Source organism: Sinocyclocheilus anshuiensis, unplaced genomic scaffold, assembly GCF_001515605.1.
Source record: "Sinocyclocheilus anshuiensis isolate Anshui unplaced genomic scaffold, SAMN03320099.WGS_v1.1 scaffold1536, whole genome shotgun sequence".
Taxonomy (NCBI): Eukaryota; Metazoa; Chordata; class Actinopteri; order Cypriniformes; family Cyprinidae; genus Sinocyclocheilus; species Sinocyclocheilus anshuiensis.
The window spans coordinates 35,499-55,633 of NW_015555801.1; the positions used below are offsets into that span (position 1 = coordinate 35,499).

General features: G+C 36.3%; 1 protein-coding gene across 3 annotated transcripts; it reads left to right on the top strand.

Moving 5' to 3' along the window:
- The first annotated feature begins 235 nt into the window (after window positions 1-235).
- LOC107674936 (LIM/homeobox protein Lhx9) lies at window positions 236-10,995 on the top strand. Of its 3 annotated transcripts, XM_016469095.1 has the most exons (6): window positions 236-298; window positions 2,858-3,068; window positions 4,018-4,220; window positions 4,892-5,247; window positions 8,258-8,460; window positions 8,876-9,910. In XM_016469095.1, the coding sequence occupies exons 2-6, from the start codon at window positions 2,895-2,897 to the stop codon at window positions 9,128-9,130; spliced, it is 1,191 nt and encodes a 396-aa protein (XP_016324581.1). In that variant the 5' UTR covers window positions 236-298; window positions 2,858-2,894; the 3' UTR covers window positions 9,131-9,910. The 3 variants fall into 3 exon arrangements, with proteins under 3 accessions (XP_016324581.1, XP_016324583.1, XP_016324582.1); XM_016469097.1 differs by lacking the exons at window positions 236-298; window positions 8,876-9,910 and adding an exon at window positions 10,903-10,995 and having other exon boundaries at window positions 2,772-3,068; XM_016469096.1 differs by lacking the exon at window positions 236-298 and having other exon boundaries at window positions 2,772-3,068; window positions 4,895-5,247.
- Window positions 10,996-20,135: the final 9,140 nt, after the last annotated feature.

A 20,135-nucleotide genomic window follows, 5' to 3' on the forward strand; every position in this document is an offset into this window, starting at 1 on the left:
GCGAGACGCCTCAAGGTAAGAAAACTGCGTAATGTTAACGTAAGTTAGTGATTTAACATTAAGAAAATTCAAAGAGAAAATTCTGAATCTATCCGCCACTAACAACTCTCGAAAGGGGCCTTGTGCATTAGACAACTGATGTATATTCAGTGCTCGCGCTGGATTTGTCGTAACTGACACTCACGCGAGAAACAAGGAACAGCCCCCATCTGCTGGTAGGATCGCTCGTGTCTCACCGTCATCCATCTCTCTCACCGCAGCACTGCTGGGGCTTCAGGACGGCGCTCTGCGGCTCACGGTAAAATGCCACTTTTATATTGCTTATGCACATGAATATACTGTTTTACCATTGTAAACGATAAACTGACTTGCTTTGCAGAGTTTCGAAAATATTATTTATGCATAATTGGCGAGGAGAGACCTTCAATTTGCACGTGTAGACTATAGGGCAGGTGAGACAGGTAAAAGTTATTGCAGGCGAAAAAATGCAATGTAGATTGAAAATCGAATTCATTGTTAATGTAAAGCTATATTGAAGCCTGATCCGCTATGAATGGTTTCGCTATTCATTTAAAATTGACATCTCAAATTGTGAGATCATTACAAATAAACCTAAATATTGCAGAAGGCAAATTATTAAACTGGTTTTCGTTTGGTAGAGACCAATTTGATGGTCTTTAGAAAAGAGTAGAGAGCAAATAATTCCTTAATAAAACGGAGGACAACCTGATTCGTTTTTGCTTGTAATAAAATAATACAATTTGCTCGCGTATAGAGCTGTGGAACTTACGACTATAGTAAAATAATTAGCCTAGTTGGTTATATATATATAACAAGTGAAAATAAAATTGAATATAATATTTATTTTGTATAAGCAAAATAATCGGTTACATTTGCAATTGCAAGGCATTAAACGAACTGACTAATCTGCTTATGCAAAAGTAGCTATATTGCGTTTTTTAATCATCACATTTTTATAAGACTTTATTTGAACCAAATGAACTCACATAAAGCTAATTTGGTGACTTGCAGACGTAAAGAAATAAATCTTTTCCGTCGATTTTGTGAAGTGAACCGCACGGTTGTGAACTGTTAGGCTATAGGCTATATCTCAAGATTAGGACGAATTTATGAACTTTATCTAATGGGTGAAATCATTTATGAATATTATTTGAGAGGAGGGCATTGAAAAGACTAATATATTCCGAAGCTAATTAAAACAATGAACTATTTGGACTGATCATAAAGATAAAATGACACAAGGAAGCGGCTGTCTGTCTGAACTACTTAGACTTTTTCCCGTAAATGATAGGTTAAAAATTAAAAAGATATAATGCTCACACTAATTTCAAATTAGGCCTATATAAATTACTGCATTTAATGAAAGTCGTGTGTGAATTTTAAAAGGCAACGCTTGAGCAATAATTCATAAAATAAATGAACGAAACGAGTGTTACGCTTTAAAAGCTACGTGTAAATAAAGAGATGCATAAATATCGCCTACATAATCCATGCTGCCTTTGATATTATTACTATCACGTATAATTGGATTTATGTTGCTACCAAGGAGGTAATTGTTATCATTTTCAAATATAGTTCTAGACCATTCCTCGTATGTATTGGTACAGAAAAGAAACGGTGGCAATGAGATTCATTTGACGTTTGACATCTGAAAATCAAAGAATGTAAACAACTGCTTATTCCTCCTCCCAACAGCATCGCTCCCCCTTCCCTCGCTCGCTCCTTTCTCTCTCTTTCTCCCGCAAACACAGAAGAGAAAGAGACCATAACACACACACACACACACACACACACCTTGATAAAGCAGTCTGACAACTTTTTATAGGCTCTCTCTCTCTCTCTCTCCCTCTCTCTCTCTCTATATATATATGTATATATATACTTCAAATGCATGCAAATATATAAGCGAAATCATTAACAACAAAACATACAATTTTGTATTTAGAGGTTTAATTCTAAATGACACATACAGGCTTTCAGGTGCACATTGTGGCTGTAATCCGCGATAATAAACTAAACCAAACCAACTCTACGATACAATTTTACAGTCAAAACCCAAAACTACAGGGAGGTCAGATGATTCAGCACTTAATTCACACACTTTTGAACCATTCAGTTACACGCATTTGTACAATAGAAGCATAAGCTAAAAACTACAAGAAAAAAAGAAAGCCTCACAAAAAGTGTCAAACTGGCAAAACACCAGCTAAAAAGAAGTAAAAGGTCTATACCAAGTGCTTTCCAAGCTCGTGTTGCCCATCACCATTGGTTTGAAGAGAGAGTGACAGGTCTTTGTTGGTGAATAGAAATCAGTGGCATTGGAGAGGGAGGACTCCTCCTACCCAATTACCCAAGCTGGGCAGGCGTTTGCTCTCTTCACAAATAGGACACAGGATCTCTAACACACACAGTCCCAAACCTGACTTTGTTGCCCATCACCATTGGTTTGAAGAGAGAGTGACAGGTCTTTGTTGGTGAATAGAAATCAGTGGCATTGGAGAGAGGGAGGACTCCTCCTACCCAATTACCCAAGCTGGGCAGGCGTTTGCTCTCTTCACAAATAGGACACAGGATCTCTAACACACACAGTCCCAAACCTGACTTTCAAGCATTCGGATCCCCAGTAGGAGATTGGGACTATCTGAAAATCTACGTTTAAAACATCCTCCAGACTTCAGCTTTGCCTTATATCGTCCGGACTATACTTGTTTTCTCCTGCCCAACAAGACAGTGGAGAAGTGGACTGGTTCTCCTGCCTGTTCCTGCGCCGTCCATCAAATCCCACCGGCTTTATTTTTAAACTATTGATTGCATTTGTGTGAATTTGTTGGTGTAGATCCATTCGGATGTTTTAAGGATCCGGAAAGCTGTATATGGAAGTTGTGGGGTGCAAGGCGAAAGAAAGCAGTTGCACATTGCGTCCAGCAGCCATGCTTTTCCACGGCATCTCTGGGGATCATATTCAAGGGATCATGGAGGAGATGGAGAGGAGATCTAAATCGGAGTCTCGTCTGGCTAAAACCGTTCAGATGAACGGACGAGAGACGGTAAGATTTGTATTTTAACGGCTATTTTCCGTTGGAGCAAATCTCAGCAGCCCAAAACTCTCGTCGCACACAGTTTGTAACCCACTTAAAAACACAGCGAGGAAAATTAATTTTTAACGTACGATCCTCGTTTTGAAATATTAGCAGGCCTCGAGAAACACGAAAAGTCATATTCAGACAGATTTCAAAAGTAGGCTAAATCATGGCGAGGCTACAATTATAATTTTTAAGTAAAATGTATTTCATTAACATGTAAAGGGAAGAACACATATGAAAAAACGTTTGTATGCCAACATACTATTGTATATTTTAGAACTAGATTTTTTACAAATATTGTAAATTTTATTTGAGCAGTTTTTACAACACAACAGGATAATTGTTATAGCCTATTTATAGGGCCACGAAAGATAAAACACTACTAAAAAGAAATAGCATCTGTATACTTTAGGCATGCATATGATAATATTAAACAGGCAAAAACTGTAGTAGTAGTAGTAGTAATATTAATAATAATAATAAAAGTTGTAAGTATTGTTATTATAGTTGCATGCTTTTAATGTGTAAATGTAAATTTTAAAATAGAATAGGCTACACTATTATATTGTTATTATTACTGTTATTATATTAGCATACTTTTAATTTGTAAATTGTATTTTTTATAATAGACCACACAGCTACACTGTTATATACATCTTAGGAAACCCTAAACAAACGCTATATAACTTGTATAACCATCCATTATAGCTCATTTTGGCTTAACAAATAAGTCGCTATTCACTTCGCAATCCGATTACATTTAATCGTCTATTTTTTATATATATTTTTAATTATTTAAAAATATATATATTTTTTTATTTAGTTGTAGTTATATCTATTGCAATTCAATTGCTGAGCGCATAAACGTTCACTCACTCTATCTCTTCATGTTTTATTTTTAATTTTTTTGAAGACGATGCCCTCCATGAACCCAGAGAAGCCTGCGCTGTGCGCCGGCTGCGGTGGGAAAATCTCTGACAGATACTACTTACTCGCCGTTGATAAACAGTGGCATTTAAGGTGTCTCAAGTGTTGTGAATGTAAACTGGCCCTTGAATCCGAGCTGACGTGTTTCGCGAAGGATGGCAGCATTTACTGCAAAGAGGATTACTACAGGTAAGCTTTCATTTAAATCTGAATTAGGCCTTTTTACTAGGCCCTGCATTGTAAAAAGCTATTTCTACCTGATTTAACTCATAGAAAAGAGTTCTGTTGGTATAAATTTGTGTATATAGGTTGGCTCAGTGATGTTAAATAATATTTTTCATTTTAATAAAACCAGATAATTTAGATTTTCCGGTTGGTTAGTAACTTCTTAAACGCACAAAAAGAACAGGTGACATTAGAGGCAGCCATTGACCCATATAGTGATCTTTAGTGATTAACTGACACGCTTAAATTAATCTAATAAATCTAATTAATTCATGCTGAATGCACGTCTAAAATGTGTTTTTGTTTCGAAGTTGAAATCTTAGCCGTTTGTTTTTACTGCCACCTTTAAGTTAAACTAGCAATTGTTTAATTTAGGAAGGAAATCCGAATTTTTTTTGTTCTGGTTTCACTATAAACACGTTCAACTTTGTTTATAAAGTTAAACAAAATGTTGCTTAACTATCTTAATTTTTAACAGATGGTTCGAAAATAATTCTTTTAAGAATATCTTCACTGAATATTTATTTCTATATGCACATGATCTGATCTGTTCAGCGATGTTTGTAAATGACCTAATTAAAGTTATCACCAATCTAAGTGATTAGTGTGATTATAAATGACTTGTGCTGTTCCAGAAGGTTCTCCGTGCAGAGATGTGCCCGCTGCCACCTCGGCATCTCCGCCTCGGAAATGGTGATGCGCGCCAGGGACTCCGTGTACCATCTGAGCTGCTTCACCTGCACCACATGCAACAAAACACTGACCACGGGTGACCATTTCGGCATGAAAGACAACTTGGTTTACTGCCGGGTTCACTTTGAGACCCTTATTCAGGGAGAGTATCACCCTCAGTTAAACTACGCTGAATTAGCGGCCAAAGGCGGAGGGCTCGCGCTGCCTTACTTCAATGGCACTGGCACGGTGCAGAAAGGGAGGCCGCGGAAGAGGAAGAGTCCGGCGATGGGGATAGATATCGGCTCTTACAACTCAGGTGAGATGTGCATTAAGAGCTGCTCAAATGGACGCCTAAATTGTATTGTGATTGCACTTTATATCCTTCAGTGTTAATGTTGTAGGCATAGTTTAATTAACTACATAAGGTGTTAATAATTGGGCTTTCGATAAACATTGCTTTGATTTTTACCATTAGAACTAAGGGGAAAATTGACAAATGCGTTTAATTTAATTGCCGTTTATACATCAGCAGACAACCAAATGCAAAATTCAGTAATAATTATCACAAGAATCTTTATATGCTAGGCTAAATAATAATGCAATGCATTTCTCAAATGTATTTTATTGATTTGATCTATTGCAAAATTGCATTGCATTATTAGTGAGGGTCTGAGATTTTTCTGAGGATCCAATAGAAGAACCATTTTTGGTTCCCCAAAGAACCTTTCAGCAAACCGTTCTTAAAAGAACCATTTTTTTTATTAGTGTGAAGAATATTTTAATAACCTGAAGAAACTTGCTCCACTATAAAGAACGTTAAGGTTCCATTCATGTTTGAATGTTGTTCATGGAACCGTCAATGCTAATAAAGAACATTTATTTCTAAGAGCCTAGATAAAGTGGGACGGGGTCTTTCAGGGAGAGTGGGACACTTTTAAAACTTGTCCTGCGGGATTATAATCATTACTCATCATACTGTTATGAGCTAACTTGGCATAAACCATGTCATACAAGGAGAAGAGCTTGTGTATTGATAATGGCATAGACGGGAGATTATTACTCCTCTGATTGTAGCTGTTGGTTGTTTCATGGTTTCAAGTGGGTCCAAACTGGTCTAGATAATGAATCAGATGGATTATGAGGTGGTAGGGCCTTGGTGAAGCTCGTAGATCATCTTGGACTAGTAACAAACCAGCTATGATGTTCCAATGATGTTCTAATAATCATTTTGATTGCTATAACGGTTTAGTTTAGTTTTTTCCCACTTTCAGTTCAAGGGAAAAGCAGTGTTTTTAGTGTGTTCAGATGCCTATAGTTAGGCCTATTACACACAAATTACATTAAATGTGGTTTTATTGTATTTAGCCTACATTTCGGATGCTTGTAGCATCTATACTGCTAAGAGTAGCGAGTAGCCTAAATCTGCGCTCTATCGCGAACTTACCAAAAAAATGTTATAAATCTGCCTAGTTCATTCTACATTGTAATAGGCTACTGTAGATTATAAAATAGTATAAAATATTACAGTTATAGGCTAAATATAGGCTACTAAAACAATGGAATTAGTGTAATATAGGACACTGTAAGCTAATGTAAAATGTTAACCTTAATTTTTCGTCAATTGTTTGATATTCATTTTGTGTTCGGATTTTATTTCGGCGACAGTAAAACATACCGCGCATGTCTTGTTGACGTTTGGATCTGATTAATTATAGGCCTCGCTCATTAGTGCATCATCAAACAACTCATTTGAAATTCTCAAAGGAGTGAACCTGTGACCCAGCCCCACGTGCAGTGTAGATCCCTCGTCTACAGGCCTGTATCTGCCCTCATATTACCAGCCATTATTTCACATTCCTCGCTTTTTTTTTCTTAAATTTTTTCTACTTTTTGAATTCATACGTGCGTCGTAATGCCTCCCCCGCTGCGCCTGTTTTGTTTTGGCTGTTACAATTACTGTCTGCTTGGAAAAATGTGGCTTTGTGTGCCAAGCTTCTGCCGTTCTTCATGAATGGAGAGAAATAAGGGTAATCTGCCTGTTAATTGTTCTCCGTTAATTGAATGTGAAGTCGGAATCTCTGGCTCTCGACCAGCTCCGATTCTGTCCCTTCAAGGTCATTGCTGTTCTCTGGACACATGCGGGCGCACGTTACGTTTACGCACATCAGTCCGACTTTAAACTCTTTCGCTTTTTTGATCCTGACACTAACGCGTTGTGAAGGATGTAATATTTTATCAAGACCTAAGCTGTAGTTTGTCTTACAAAATTAAACGGTTGTCAGTTGTAATCATTCTTAAGTTATTAACCTACGACTTCCGCGATATTATTGACATTTTTTTTTACTGACATATTTAGTTTTTAGTATTTAAGCATTTTTGTTTGTGTAAACTCATATTTTTAGTGTAAAGTTATTCTTTAGTTTTTTTCTATCTTTTGTCTTCTCTTTTCTTCACTTTTGTTTTTCTGCTTTCATGTTTTACAATGTGAGCTCAAAATTATTTAGGCTACTTTCAATATAGAGTTATTAGGTTTTAGACCGTTTTTTGTTTTGCATTTCAAAATGATCTATAATTTTACATAGCACCATATATTTTTATATTCGTTAAAAAAACAATTCAACAGTAGACTTGTTGCTTGTAGATAGAGACCTCTGGTGGTATATAAAAAAAGAAATCTAGATCTCGAAGTAAACACGCGTGAGAACATTTTGTTCTCCTCACAGCTAAATTCATATTAATTCTTGCTTTGCATTTTTGTAGATTTTTACGGCTGTAAATATAAAAGTAAACGGTGAGATGAAATGAGCATCTTTCGCATTTATTACCAAATGAATCAAATAAAACAGCGATTTAAAATGTGGAACTGACCGTTTTGATTATAAAACCATTTTAGCTGTTTTTTTGCAGGTAGTTTGCTGGTATTAATGTTTATACATTTAAACGCAATAAATTATCAAGATGAAAAGGAGACAAATCTCAGATGAATATGAAATAAACAACAAAACATTACTTGTCAAACATGCCTTAAAGCAGTTGTTTTGAATTTAGTTACTATATATAAATGTACTTTGGGGGTGATTTGCCAATTTATTTATATTCATTTAATTTAGTCTGGTGTCATGTCATTCTGATGTTTGTTTTTTTTTATCATTAATATGAAGTTAACTAAAATCAAGTGAACCTTTTTTATTGCATGTTTTTATTATTATTATAGCTTATTACAGCACTGTATTTGAATCACCATGTAGATCCAGGTCAAAAATCTTCCTGAACTTCATAAACTCATAATTCTCATTGCTTTATTTTTGCCCTGTTCTGGCACTCAGGTTGTAACGAGAATGATGCAGACCATTTGGATCGGGATCAGCAACCCTACCCTCCATCCCAGAAGACCAAGCGCATGCGTACGTCGTTCAAACACCATCAGCTTCGCACCATGAAGTCCTACTTCGCCATAAACCACAACCCTGATGCCAAGGACTTAAAACAGCTCGCCCAAAAGACAGGACTGACCAAAAGAGTTCTTCAGGTAAGCGTCACCACACAGTAGACTTCATTCCACATCCACACCAACACCTTCTCATCATCTTGCTTTCCGTTTCAATCCATCCATCATTTTATTTTTTGTTGTGTTCGGTCATGTAGTTACACAAATTTTACTAAATAGAGGGGCAATAATTCAAGGGGCAATACTTGTGCACCAAAAAATAAATAAATAAATACAATAAAAATCCATTGGGGAAGCTTGAAAAGTTAATTTGGAACATGGTCCATGTTTTCCAGTAGAATCCCAAGTAAAAGTTGAGGCTTTCGATTAACTTTGGCATTGTTTAGTAGTGATTAAGTTTGTGATGTTAAATGATATGACTTACAAGTAGGCAAAAATATGACAATAATTCGAAGCCAAGCACAAAAAGAGTAAAGACACTGGGATTGGTTTGCAGGTTTGGTTCCAAAACGCACGGGCCAAATTCAGAAGGAACGTTTTGCGGCAGGAGAATGGGGGTGTTGATAAGGCTGACGGCACGTCACTTCCGCCGCCCTCTTCCGACAGCGGTGCTCTGACCCCACCCAGCACAGCCACCACATTAACTGACCTGACCAATCCCTCTATCACCGTAGTAACATCAGTGACCTCTAGTTTGGACAGCCACGAATCCGGGAGCCCCCCACAAACTACCTTGACAAACCTTTTCTAACACGGATTTGCTTTTTTTTGGGTTTTTTTTGTCTTTAGCCCCTTTATTTTCAGATTCTATTTTTATTTTCCACAACAAAAAACCCTTCGGCGACCACAGAAAGACCTTTGGAAATGTAAGACGAGACCTACTATGTGTAGCATTTGCAACCGCGTGGCAGCTGAGTTTGTAGTACTTGTCAGTTAATTTGTTTTTGTGATCACTTTATTTATATAGTTGCAATTTCAACACGCCACGTTTATTAAAACAAAGTGTGTCAGCATACAGCACATGCTATGTTTACTGCATATTTTGGTAGTGAAGTCTAAATATATTTGATGACATTTCCAAAAATATGTTCAAGCAACAAAATATTCGTATATTATGTCCTTAAATGCCAAGTGGATGCTGTAACCTCAATTTAGGTCCGTTTTATCACTGACTCTGGACTCTAATGACAATTTGAAACAGTAAATTTGCCACGATGTGGTGTGAATCCGATCACAAGTTGGCCTGGATCGTTCGTCGGGCCTCAACTAGTGAAACAACTGTTCTGAATGAAGATATCCAGCGCTCAGTGGCAATATGGTGCCCAGTAGGAAGCGTTATGAGTGATTTGTGAATGCTAAGCAGGAAGTTAATTAGGAGCGACACACATCACCCCGTTTTGTTCTGTTTCCCCCCTGTTTTGCCACCGAACAGACCAAAAAAAAGAGGAAAAAAACCATTTACGGCTCGGTTGGAGATCGGTCGGGGCTCCTCGCTAGGGTGAAACATTTCCTTGTGTGATGACAAATTTGTTCTGCTGTAGAACAAAGTGGTACTTAATTAGGAGCGACACACATCACCCCGTTTTGTTCTGTTTCCCCCGTTTTGCCACCGAACAGACCAAAAAAAAGAGAAAAAAAACCATTTACGGCTCGGTTGGAGATCGGTCGGGGCTCCTCGCTAGGGTGAAACATTTCCTTGTGTGATGACAAATTTGTTCTGTTGTAGAACAAAGTGGTACACTAGATCTACTTCATGAAGTAGATGCTTAACTCAGTTCTACTATGTGCCTTATGCGACTTGGACGAGAGTTTGTGAAATTCAGGAGATACATGTTTGTTTGTTAAATGATTTCCATCCTTGGAACGCCTCACTAGTTTTGTACTGTTCTGTTTTTCATCTGATTTTTTCTGAAGATCTTTTTAATGGTGTATTCTGTTACAAGGGGGCGGCGATGTCATAGAAGGCAGTTGTGCACTCTTTCAGAACTAGTTGGTAAATCCGAGAATCATATATATTGATCTTCGTGTTAATAGTACAGTACGTGTTCTATCAAGATTGTCCATGTTTCCTTGTTTCTTGAAAAAAGATGGTGTATAGAAACTATTTCCCCTTAAATATTTATGGACCAAACAGTTGTTATATCTTATTAAATTTGTGTGAATAAAACTACTTTGCTTTACCAGCGTTTTATTTTTCATTACACAAACCATTTTTGTGTTGCTTTCAGATTTAAACTTCTGCTCACACCAAAAACAACACGACATGACAGATCGAACCTTGTCTTGCTTTCATTCTGACATCGATTTCAGACTTGATTCTGTTTCTGTTGTTAAAGTAATGCCCCATGGATTTGAACCAAAGCCCTGTAGTCAAGAAAAAAAAAATGCTTTTTAATGCATGAACATGGCTACTTGAACAGAAATACCAAGCACAGGAATGCTAGAACAACTAGTAAACATAAACCTCTCAAAGCAAGGTTGCTCTGTAGTTTAATATATTGTTACTTTATGATTTTTTTTCAGGGAGAACAAATCTTGGGGCATTACAGCCAAACTTCACGGCGTTTGAAAATTCCCTAAAGTATTAAAAGAAGCTTTGATCGGAATTCTTCACCATTGAAGACAAAGACAATATTAGGATCAGAGTTTAAAAAGAGTGATTTAAAAAAAAAAATCTACCAAAAATGTATTCCAAAACTTCTTTCTCTTTTCCTTCCAAACAAATTGTTGTCCTGAATGTTTAAAAACCATCTTTGTAAGAGAATCCACACCAAACGGGATATTTTTCTTACCACCGAAATGAGGCAGAAAGGCAAAGAAAAATAAACTGTACAGTATTGTAGATACAAAACATAGCAACCTTGCTCCAAGAGGCGACTGCAGGAGATGGGATCTACGCACACATGCATGTCTACACACACACACACACACACACACACACACACACACACACACTACCTTGTAATTCTGCTTGCTGTAAAATATTCCTGTGCAACAAATGTCACTTATCATGAACGCACAGCCGTCCTAAAACTTGGCAGCAAAATGTCCGACCAAGAGAAGCTGGAATGGAACACCATATGGCTGTATTTAAATCTTAACTTTTTTTTGCATGCACTTCAAGTTGTGGACGGCAATTTCAGATGGATATTATTTTATATAGATGTTTTATTTGGTGTCTGTTGTATTCTATAAACTTTAAGGGAATTTTCCTTGTGAATCCAAAATCTTAACAGTTAAAAAAAACATAAAAGCATGCTTGATTTGACAATAAAAACTGGTTATCTTAGAAAAAAAATATTTTGGGTTCCCTGATTTTCCTAGTAACACATTCTTGCATTGTGGTTAAAAAAAAGGAGGGAAATCTTCCCTCATTTTTTATTTTAAGGTTGATGTAGTGGTAAATGTTTTAAAATACTATGTTAAATTTTTCCTTATTGTATCCAAAAAGAAAGCTTTAAAACAAAGCTTGTGTTACTCTGTTAATGGTGGGGTGGGGCGGGGGGGAGCATTGGGCCACATGGGGGCCTAGTAAACAGTAAAGTGTTGAATTCCTGCTATGCCAGACATGTCACTGAAGCTTCCAGCTCCATCCATGCTGGATGACCACAAAAACGTAATTCCTGTCAGTCTGTGGACAATTTTTGTGCTTCCTTCATAAAAACGTTTAGTCAGGCAAGATAAAATATGCTTCATGTGGTAACATCTAAGTCACATAATGTGACTCAATCAACCTAGATGCACTAGGTCACACCAACAGAAGGCACATTTCAGATTTTATAAGCTTTTAATGGTTATTATGCAGTATAGTCGTTTAAAAAATATAAAATTCCTCACGTTTATACATTACGTAACATTCAGTAGTCGGTTGTCCTTTGGGCTAAGTCAGCAAACAAGAGGCTCTTAACACCCGTGACCGCAGGGAATTCTTTGGAAAACAAGGGACCTTGAGAGTTCAAAAAGAGGCGCTGATGAGTCACGCTGGAGGATTTGTTACACACTTGAAGGAGTGGACGGTCACCATAACCAGAAGCAAACAGGAAGATGGACGTCATCCTCCTCTGCAAACTGCGATTATAAGAAAATCACACACACATACACGAGGAGCCAAACTGCATGAGGAATCAAGAAGGATTTGTGATTATTATGTTTCCATGAGCAAGCTCGATTACTGGTTTTATGTTGTAAAAACTTTTTTTTTTTTACATACACTTCAACTTATTACGAAAAATCAACCATACTATTAAAGATAAATGTCACCCAAAAATGAAAATTCTGTCTTCATTTAATCACCCTCGTGTTGTTTCTAATCTTCCTTTCTTCTGTGGGTCACAAAAGAAGGACGTTTATGCTCACAGATGTACAAAAACTATGGACATCAGCCCAGACAAAATAAAAACAAAATCCCAATAGTCTCTCTTGGATGGCAATGAGATTAAATTGAGAGCATGTGTTTCTCAAATATCATTTAAGACATTATAAAGTCTCAAACTGAGCAATGATTTTTCAAAATCTGCAATTAAAAGTCAGACTCAATTTGAGCTGAAATATTTATCAAATTCTTCCATGAATGCATGCTAAAGTGACACTAATGTGATGCTATCCCTTGTTAAGAAGTATATGGACACTTATGGAAATAATATAATTTAAGAATATACTTAATTGTGAACTGAATATAATATTTTCTGACAATTGCATGTTATTGTCAATTATATGAAAATGTATTATAGTTTACATTCATATTGAAAGCAATTAGTGCTTTTTTACCTTAAGTTGTAATTTCATTACTTCTGTGGTCATTGAAATATGGTTAAATACTGCTGAATGTACTGACATGTATATTACAAGCATTTATGGTAAAATATACTTACTTCTGTTGACACTTGTATTTAAATATATTTGAATGAAGTTGCAATTTAGTACATTTAAAATACATTAAATTTATTATCATATCACACTACAGTTAAAGTTATAATCAAGTACTTTGCATGTAGCGTACTTTAGTTTGTTAGTCAACTCATCAAAATAAGTGCACTTCTTTAAAGCATGACAAGATTATTAATTAAATTTGACATTATTACAAAGTGCACTTCTTAGAAGTGTACTTAAGTGTTAAACATGAAAGTGAACTCTCCAGAGTTTTATTTCACTATTATATTATTTGTACAAGATTTTAAAATATACCGGTAAGATTTACACTACAAGTGCATATTCAATGCAATTAAGCGCACTTATTTTTCCGCAAGTGATGCTATTCACATTCACTTTATGCCTCTATATTCTTATTGTATGTCTACTATATTCTTATTGTGTATTCGTTTCTTCTAAGTAATTTTAGGCAAAACATCAGAGTCAAAGTTGATGCTTAAGTGAAACGTGACTCCATTAAGTCTCCTGAGCCATGAAAGAGAAACCTCTGAGCAATGAATGTTTCTCTGGGGAATCTCAATGGTGTCTCTCTAGTGAATATCTGTGGTTCAGAACACAGGATGGTGTGTAAACAGCTGATGTGTGTGATGTGGACTCAGCTGCTCGTGTGACTGACACGGTAGAGTGAGCCTGAGCGACACACACACACACACACACACACACACACACACACACACAGGTACATTGCACATACACTGCTGAGACGAGAAAGCAAGAAGCCCGGTGTCAGATGATGTGTACAGTCAGCCTGGCACTGTGTGTGTGTGTTTCCAGACAGTGGCAGTTCCACACCAGCACCTTTTATCCCAGGAAAGTATGCATACTGCCTCCTACTCTGTCAAAAGTACATGCTCATGTAGCGGTCTGCAGTGAACATGCACACACACACACACACACACACACACACACGGACTCTGTGACCCTTAGCAGCAGCAGCAGCAGATGCAGAAAACACATCAGAGATTTGTGAACATAAGGGTCAGAGGTCAATGACTTACATGCAGGTCGGGTAAGTAGGTGAAAAAAGGCACATGTAAATGCACATTTATACAGGTGCACACAATCTATCTATCTATCTATCTATCTATCTATCTATCTATCTATCTATCTATCAAATTTTCTATAGCTAGACAGATTTGTTTTGTCAGGTTACAGTTAAAAATTTATTATTACTTCTACATTCACATATATAATTGTAAATATATAATTGCATTTTTCTTCTGAAATAGCTAAATAAACCTAGCTATATTACGTTATACCAGGGAAAGTTATTTTTGAATAGCCTATCAAATCATATATAAACAGCACCTTAAGGTCTTCCTCTTTTTTTGTCAATGAACACTATTACAAACAAGCTTTGAAAGGTCTTTTAAAACTATGATTGAAACTGAAAATTTGCTTTGCCTTGTTTGCTCTTTTATTTAGTATTTGGCCTTTAATAGGCTCTTTTGTTGTTATGTTTTACATTTTCTCTGTTTAACTGTTCTGTACATGTGCAGACTCATAAAATGCTATAATTCTGAAATCACGCAGGTTAACCGACAAGCCTGGTTTCTCAAAAAAAAAACAAAAAAAAACAATATGATAATCATCATATACAGTATATCCTAAATTGCGGTCAATTCTGATCATAATTTTGATCACCTATTAATCAGTTAATCAAAAGACATTATTAAATTATTCATGTTATTAGTATTAGTGCTTCAACAGCTGCATATTTCTAACAACTTGCCATTTGTTTTAAAGCTTGTAGTCAATGCTGAAATAATGCATTTTCAATATAATGAAATAATAGATGATGAAATTTTAAGATTGAGATTTACCTATATGAAAAGCTTAGCTTGTATATTTCAAATTTTGTATGCATATGTGTACATTCATGAAAACATAGAAAACTAAATTCCTGCAGACTGCAGACACACAAGCAAACAGAAGCAGACAAAAGCACGTGTAACTGTGTGTGCGTGTTTCCATACATACACGTAAATGTGAAGACTTGATTTGAATAACTTTTTTTATCGACAGCTGCATTAATAAAGCAAATCAAGCTGGCTGTTTCTTTTTCTACTACAGCGCGACCCTATCGTGCACTGCCAAAAAAGTTAATTGTCTAGGGGTAAAGACAAACAAGACCCGAAAAAAGACATGAGGAAGCTCATCTACATTCCAGAAAAATACAAAATCAAACAAGGATTTTGGCAAAACAAATATCTAAAAAAAAAAAAAAAGAAGTTAATATTACGGAATCGCCGCCATTCTACTTTTAGAACAATCGACACAATCTGATTATTACACAGATTTCAAGACAACAGACTGTGGTGTTGAACCAGAGCTCCCGTGTGCAGTCACAAGAGCTGCCTCTTATCCATCTATCTAATTATTCCCTCAGAAACCAGAAATTTGAAGATACTAAAGACAGTCCCTATCTGTCATGAAGCAGCATTGATCTCATTGAGAGCAAAATGTGGGTGTTGAGGGAGCCCAATATAACTCATGCCATTAAATTCCAGCTTGCCGTTATTCGCCAACAGAATTGACAGATTTTCCGCAGACGTTTCTTTTAATCTTCAACGCTTGTTCAAGAATGGGGGAAAACACACAGTGTGTGCTTTACCTTTCTCATATGGTATTTGTGAGGAGGTTAGCAGAACTGCAATTGAAGTGTCAAGACAGAAGAAAAAGAAAGAAAAGCAGTGCACAACACTTGTTGATTATCAACTGTCAAAATGCAGGAGAAAACATTGTTACTTTTCTTATACGGAACAGAAAAAATGCTCCCCTCAAATGCTCTGATTGAATGTAATACTACTGTATAGTATCATCGGAGTGTATTTTGGCAATTTTACTGCTGACAATACATAATATTGTTTATATGGATAAAATCTGTGAGGTGAGGTGTAAACAATCTTTTGAAATTAATTTGACACTAACCAAGTTTATACACTGTTTACTAGATATGCTGATATGATTAATGTGCCTTTATGTTGTCTAGCATGCTTCACTAACAATCTTTGTACTTGCAGTCACAGGTAGTACAGGCATATCAAAATCAAAATCAAGGAAATTCGGTGGATAAATAAGGGTGAACTGTGCTGTTGCGCACGATTAAGGAAATCACAACAAATTGTGAGGTTTATGTTGTTTGTTCATAAGTTTTCCTGTTTAGATGAGAATATTAGGCATTAATGACTATGGGGAAAACTGCAGGTGACATTTATAAAATAAAGCAAAAAATAAATGATTTTATATATACACATATATAAACACACTATATGGATGAAAGTATTGGGAAACCTGATCATTACAGGGACTTTAATGATTGCATTCAAAATACACAGACATTAAAGGTCCCATATTGTCAAAACTGAAATTTCCTGGCTTTTTTCATGATAACTGAGGTCTAGGTGCTATGTAACTACCATATAAGTTTCAAAACAGTCAGTCCACAGTAAAATGTACACAGCCTGCATAAAGTAGCTGTGATTTTTCACAAACCGTTGTGACTTCCGTAAAAAGTTGACGTCAGAACTACACAGTCACCGCCTTCAGTCACCACCCCGAGCACCGCCCACAGTCCCACTCCCCTATTTCCAAACCCCCAGACAACATTGCGTCCATGCCATTGCTGAGCAACAACAACACGTAAACATGTGGAAAAGGTTAACTTTAACCACTAAACCAGATCGGCCGACCTGTAACGTTACACTCTCACTCAAAGGATGGACGATCTGACAGGATTGTTACTATGAGGTGGATCACATCTAACGTGTATAGTAAAGACAAACTCACCGTGTCTATCTAGTCATGAATTGAGATGGTTTTTGGTACTTATACCACAAATATATATTCTTAAGGACATCAAAACCTAAAATAAAACTCCAGAAAGGTGTCAAATATGTGACCTTTAATATGGAGTTGGTCCCCCTTTGCAGCTATAATAGCTTGCACTCTTCTGGGAAGGCTTTCCACAAAATTTCTGTGAGAATTTTTGGCCATTATTTCAGTAGAGCATTTGTGAGGTCAGGCACTGATTCTGGACGAGAAGCCCTGGCTTGAAATCTCCATTGCAGTTCATCCCAAACGTGTTCAGTGGGGATAAGGTCAGGGTTCTGTGTGGGCCAGTCAAGCTCTCATCCAACTCACCCAACCATATCTTTATAGACCTTGCTTTCATGCTGGAATAGAAAAGGGCCTTCCTCAAACTGTTCCCACAAGGTTGGAAGCATAGAATTGTCCAAAATGTCTTGGTATGCTGAAGCATAAAAGGGAGAATATGTGAGAATATGCTAGTCTCGTGAGAATCAAGTTTTGTTTACAGCAAAGGAAATCCAGTCTCTTCTTGGCTTTTATCGAAATCCTCTGACGTTTTTCTTTACAAATCCTCGTTTTGTACTTCTAATTCGTGACCAGTGTCTTGTTTTGCTGTCTCCTCTGCGCTTCCACATTGATCACTTCTCACCAGAGCTTATGCTATGCCTACTTCCTACGTCATCCGCTGGAACGCCACTTTTTTGTGAATGCGCGTACAACAGTTAGCAGAAACTAGAGATTATGGTTTATAAAATTTTAAATATGGATATTTTTCTTACTCAAACGCATTGCTTCGCTTTCAGAAGCTTTATTAACCCTCTGGAGCTATGTGGAACACTTTTTATAATGGATGGATGCACTTTTTTGTGCTTCAGAATCTCAACCCCCATTCACTGCCATTATAAGGCTTGGAAGAGCCACAACATTTTTTAATGTAACTCCGATTGTATTCATCTGACAGAAGAAAGACATAGGATGGATTGAGTTTGAGTAAATCTTGGGGTAATTTTAATTTTTGGGTGAAATATCCCTTTAAGATTTCCTTTCACTGATAATAAGGGGCCTAGACTAATCCCTGAAAAACAATTCAGTCAGGCATGTTCTCCTGGCATCCGCCAAAATCAGACTTACCCATCAGACTGAAAAACAGAGAGGCATGATTCGTCACTCCACAGAACACATTTCCACTGCTCCAGAGTCCAGTGGTGGTGTGCTTTACACCACTCCATCCAACGCTTCACTGCAAAAAATGATTTTCTTACTTAGTATTTTTGTCTTGTTTTCTAGTATAAATATCTAAAAAGAAATCTTAAATCAAGATGAATTTACTTTACAAGTAAAATGCCTTAAGATATCATGCCTTGTTTTATGAAAAAAATATCAAAATCTTGTTACTTTTTGCTTAAAACAAGCAAAAATATCTGCCAAGGGTGCAAGTAAAATAATCTTGTTTAGCCTTTGAATTAAGATTCTTTTTCTTACATAATTGGCAAATATTTTTTGAGGTGCTGCTGTTTCTAAACGCGTCCACTTTCCAATAATACCACTTACAATTGACTTGAATATCTCACAGGGATGAAATTTCACAAACGAATTTATTGCAAAGGTGGCATCACAGCACCACACTTGAATTCCCTGAGCTTGAAACATTGCAGATTTTTATTAAAGTTGTAGTGGCTCTGGATGTGCATCACTGTATTTGTACTATGACAGCAGAAGGACGGCAAATCTAAACAATGTGCTGCTAAAAGTGCTCTGCTGGGCAGTAAAAGTCTTATGGACCTCTTCAGTTGTGTTATTTACCTTACTTACCTTGACAGTAAGTCCATGTTCCCACATTCCAGGGGTTATTTTTTTATCGTTTGCTGTATGAAACGTCTCCTTCAGCAAGTCTTGCACTAGATGTATGATAATGTTTCTTCAGGGTTAGTATTTAAGATTATAATTCTAATAAATGTGCCAATTTAACCTACAAAATATTAACATTCCAACATGAAACTTAGATTGGAACAGAAAAGAACAGAAGAGATATGAATAGAATAGAATAGAATGAAGGGAAGCTTGTTGAATAAAATAGACAGAAGGTGAATTGAAAAAACAGAATAAAATAGTAGTGATGTAAAACTTGAATAGAAGTGAGGTGAAACAGCATAGTGTATAATAAAACTGAAGTGAAGTGAAACTTATAGAGAATAGGTCATAATAGTATAGATGTCAAATGAAACTTAAAGAAATTATGTGAAAAAGAATAGTTATAATCAGTGTTGGGGGTAACGCATTACAAGTAACGCGAGTTACGTAATCAGATTACTTTTTGCTTCTGACCTTCGATGATCCAGTTCAACCGTACTAATAAGCAAAAATGTCTCTAGATAATCATTTGTGTGTTTTTTTTTTTTATTGCTGAAGTGTGTTGAAATGTCTTCTTCTGCATTCTACTGTACGGACGTAAATTTACTTTCCCTTCAGCCTGAGGCTTATTCATTTCACTTTTGGTGTGAAAAGGCTTTTATATTTGCCAAAAATAGAACTTTTTTAATTTTAAAAACAAACAAGCAAGCCCTGTCCAGATTTAAAAAGTAACGCAAAAGTAACGTAATGCATTACTTTCCATAAAAAGTAACTAAGTAATGTAATTAGTTACTTTTTTTATGGAGTAACGCAATATTGTAATGCATTACTTTTAAAAGTAACTTTCCCCAACACTGGTTATAATTAGTGAAGTGAAACAGAATAGAATAAAACAGAATGCAACAAAACGAATTACATTAGAAAAGTGGTGACATTAAATTGAACAGAAAGGAAATGAAACTTGCTAAATAGAATAACACTGAAGTGAAACTTACATAATAGAGCTGTCACTGGGGTGGTACCTTCTCAAAAGGTACACCTTTGTACCTTATTTACCCCATAAAGGGTGCATATTAGTACCTCAAAGTTACATATTTGTAGCCTACCTTAAAGGGATAGTTCACCCAAAAATGAAAATGTGATGTTTATCTGCTTACCCCCAAGGC

Coding starts and splice junctions, on each gene's coding strand:
- LOC107674936 (XM_016469095.1), top strand. CDS start 2,895: ATGGAAGTTGTGGGGTGCAAGGCGAAAGAAAGCAGTTGCACATTGCGT. Junction 4,221..4,891: donor TGCAAAGAGGATTACTACAG/GTAAGCTTTCAT, acceptor GTGCTGTTCCAG/AAGGTTCTCCGTGCAGAGAT. Junction 8,461..8,875: donor TGACCAAAAGAGTTCTTCAG/GTAAGCGTCACC, acceptor ATTGGTTTGCAG/GTTTGGTTCCAAAACGCACG.